The sequence below is a fragment of the Gamsiella multidivaricata genome (assembly GCF_025024155.1).
Source record: "Gamsiella multidivaricata strain RSA 2152 chromosome Unknown BC939scaffold_179, whole genome shotgun sequence".
NCBI lineage: Eukaryota > Fungi > Mortierellomycota > Mortierellomycetes > Mortierellales > Mortierellaceae > Gamsiella > Gamsiella multidivaricata.
The window spans coordinates 1-1,614 of NW_026251887.1; the positions used below are offsets into that span (position 1 = coordinate 1).

The 1,614-nt window shown below is 46.6% G+C and overlaps 1 protein-coding gene across 1 annotated transcript; it reads left to right on the forward strand.

Moving 5' to 3' along the window:
- The first annotated feature begins 736 nt into the window (after nt 1–736).
- BC939DRAFT_88999 (uncharacterized protein) lies at nt 737–1,376 on the forward strand. Its single transcript, XM_051561977.1, has one exon. The coding sequence runs from the start codon at nt 877–879 to the stop codon at nt 1,201–1,203; it is 327 nt and encodes a 108-aa protein (XP_051405836.1). The 5' UTR covers nt 737–876; the 3' UTR covers nt 1,204–1,376.
- Nucleotides 1,377–1,614: the final 238 nt, after the last annotated feature.

Genomic DNA, 1,614 nt, shown 5'->3' on the forward strand with positions numbered 1-1,614 from the left:
AATCTTCTAGTGGGACAATATAGAAAATGATCAACTCAAAGTTTGCTCGCGGTGAAGCGGCATCGCAGCATGAATTTAGATCTGCGACCTTCGTACCTGATCATGCTCGCTCTTGTACGAGGATTTGGTATCTTGGAATGCAAAGGCATTACTGTGGACCAGGGGAGTCCAAACGTTCACATCCTGTACGCAGTGTACATAGACAGAATTTTGCGATCAGTACAATCAATGCAATTCGCGAAATATCACCATCCCCTGCATGATGTAAAATGTAAACGTTACCTGGCCATCTTCGCTAGTGGCAATGGCAAAGACCGAGGCTATGCTGGTGTTGCTGGGGGCCTTTTAAATATGATGGATATGTCGGTGTTAATCCTGGTTAAAAAAAAGCAACTGTTCGGCTAACAGCCCTTCATATGCAGTAACGCCCCAAGTTATGGATTTAATACTTACAGAAGCGGCCATAGCTATCCCCAGGGAGTAGGCTCCGTCGTTGGACTTGGCAATAGAGACGCTAGCGTCATTCCTAAGTTCGGATTATTTTATGTTGATTAGCATTTTTACGAGGAGACGACTGGACTAAGAACATAGACCTGTCCATGAAGCTTGACAAGAGTATGAGACTATTTTTTCTTCAAATGGTCAGTGCCACAGGCTATGCCGCATACTTTTCGTCGGCCGAGTAAACACCCTCGTACGCCTATTTTTATAAAGTTTTTGTTTATTTACAAAAGCGAATAAGGTCAGTGGTTAAAAGCAAACAAATGCATCGCCAAAGTGTATCGCACAGCCTGGGCTGGAAAGGAGCTACTTCACATTCGCATTCGCATTGCAATTGTAAAATATCTTCATGAGCCCGGCCTGGATCCATTTCTCATGTGTGGAGGACTACTCAAGTTCCCTCAGCACGTCGTCAAGCTCTACGCCGGCCGAGAAAGGCTCTGCTTGAGGAAGCACTCAATGTATCGATTTTGTATTCGTAAGAGGACACTCACCTGGCTGTTAATAATGGTCATGCTGATGAATGTCGTTGAGTGCAGTGAAACGTATGCTTGTGTGCGAGTGGATAAGTGGCGAGTGGATAAGTGGCGAGTGGATAAGTGGCGAGTGGATGAGTGGCGAGTGTGGTGTAAGGGTGCGTGTAATTCGTATATGAATGAGAATGATTATGTTCTAGTGGTTCTAAGTGGTCTATCCTTGTAAAAGAGTTGAGAAGGAACAAAGAGAAAAGTTGCGCTGCTTCGCCGTAGACGCCTTTTTGTTGCTTTGGAAAAGCCCATAGAGGTTAGGGCACCGGGGGCTGAAGGAAATAGAGCAGTGGGATTGCCCAACAACCCAGCGGTCAGGGGGACGCGGCGGGCTTGGCCGCACTAAGCATGCATGAAGAGCCTAACCTTGACAGCATTGCTTAATCAGTAGATGAGAACGCATTTGTTTCTGGACATCGAACACTAGGACCCGTACCACATTTACTCCGCGAGTCCCAACGGATGTAGTCCATGTGTGTGATCGAAGCGTGCGCTGAGATGTCTCTGCGGCATGCACATAGGTCACACCACAGCCTATGAGTAAGAAAAGGCGCCGCCTCAATTAATTTTCTGCAGACTTTTTCGG

Excerpts from the sequence above, each read along its gene's own strand:
- BC939DRAFT_88999 (XM_051561977.1), top strand. The coding sequence starts at position 877 with ATGTGTGGAGGACTACTCAAGTTCCCTCAGCACGTCGTCAAGCTCTAC.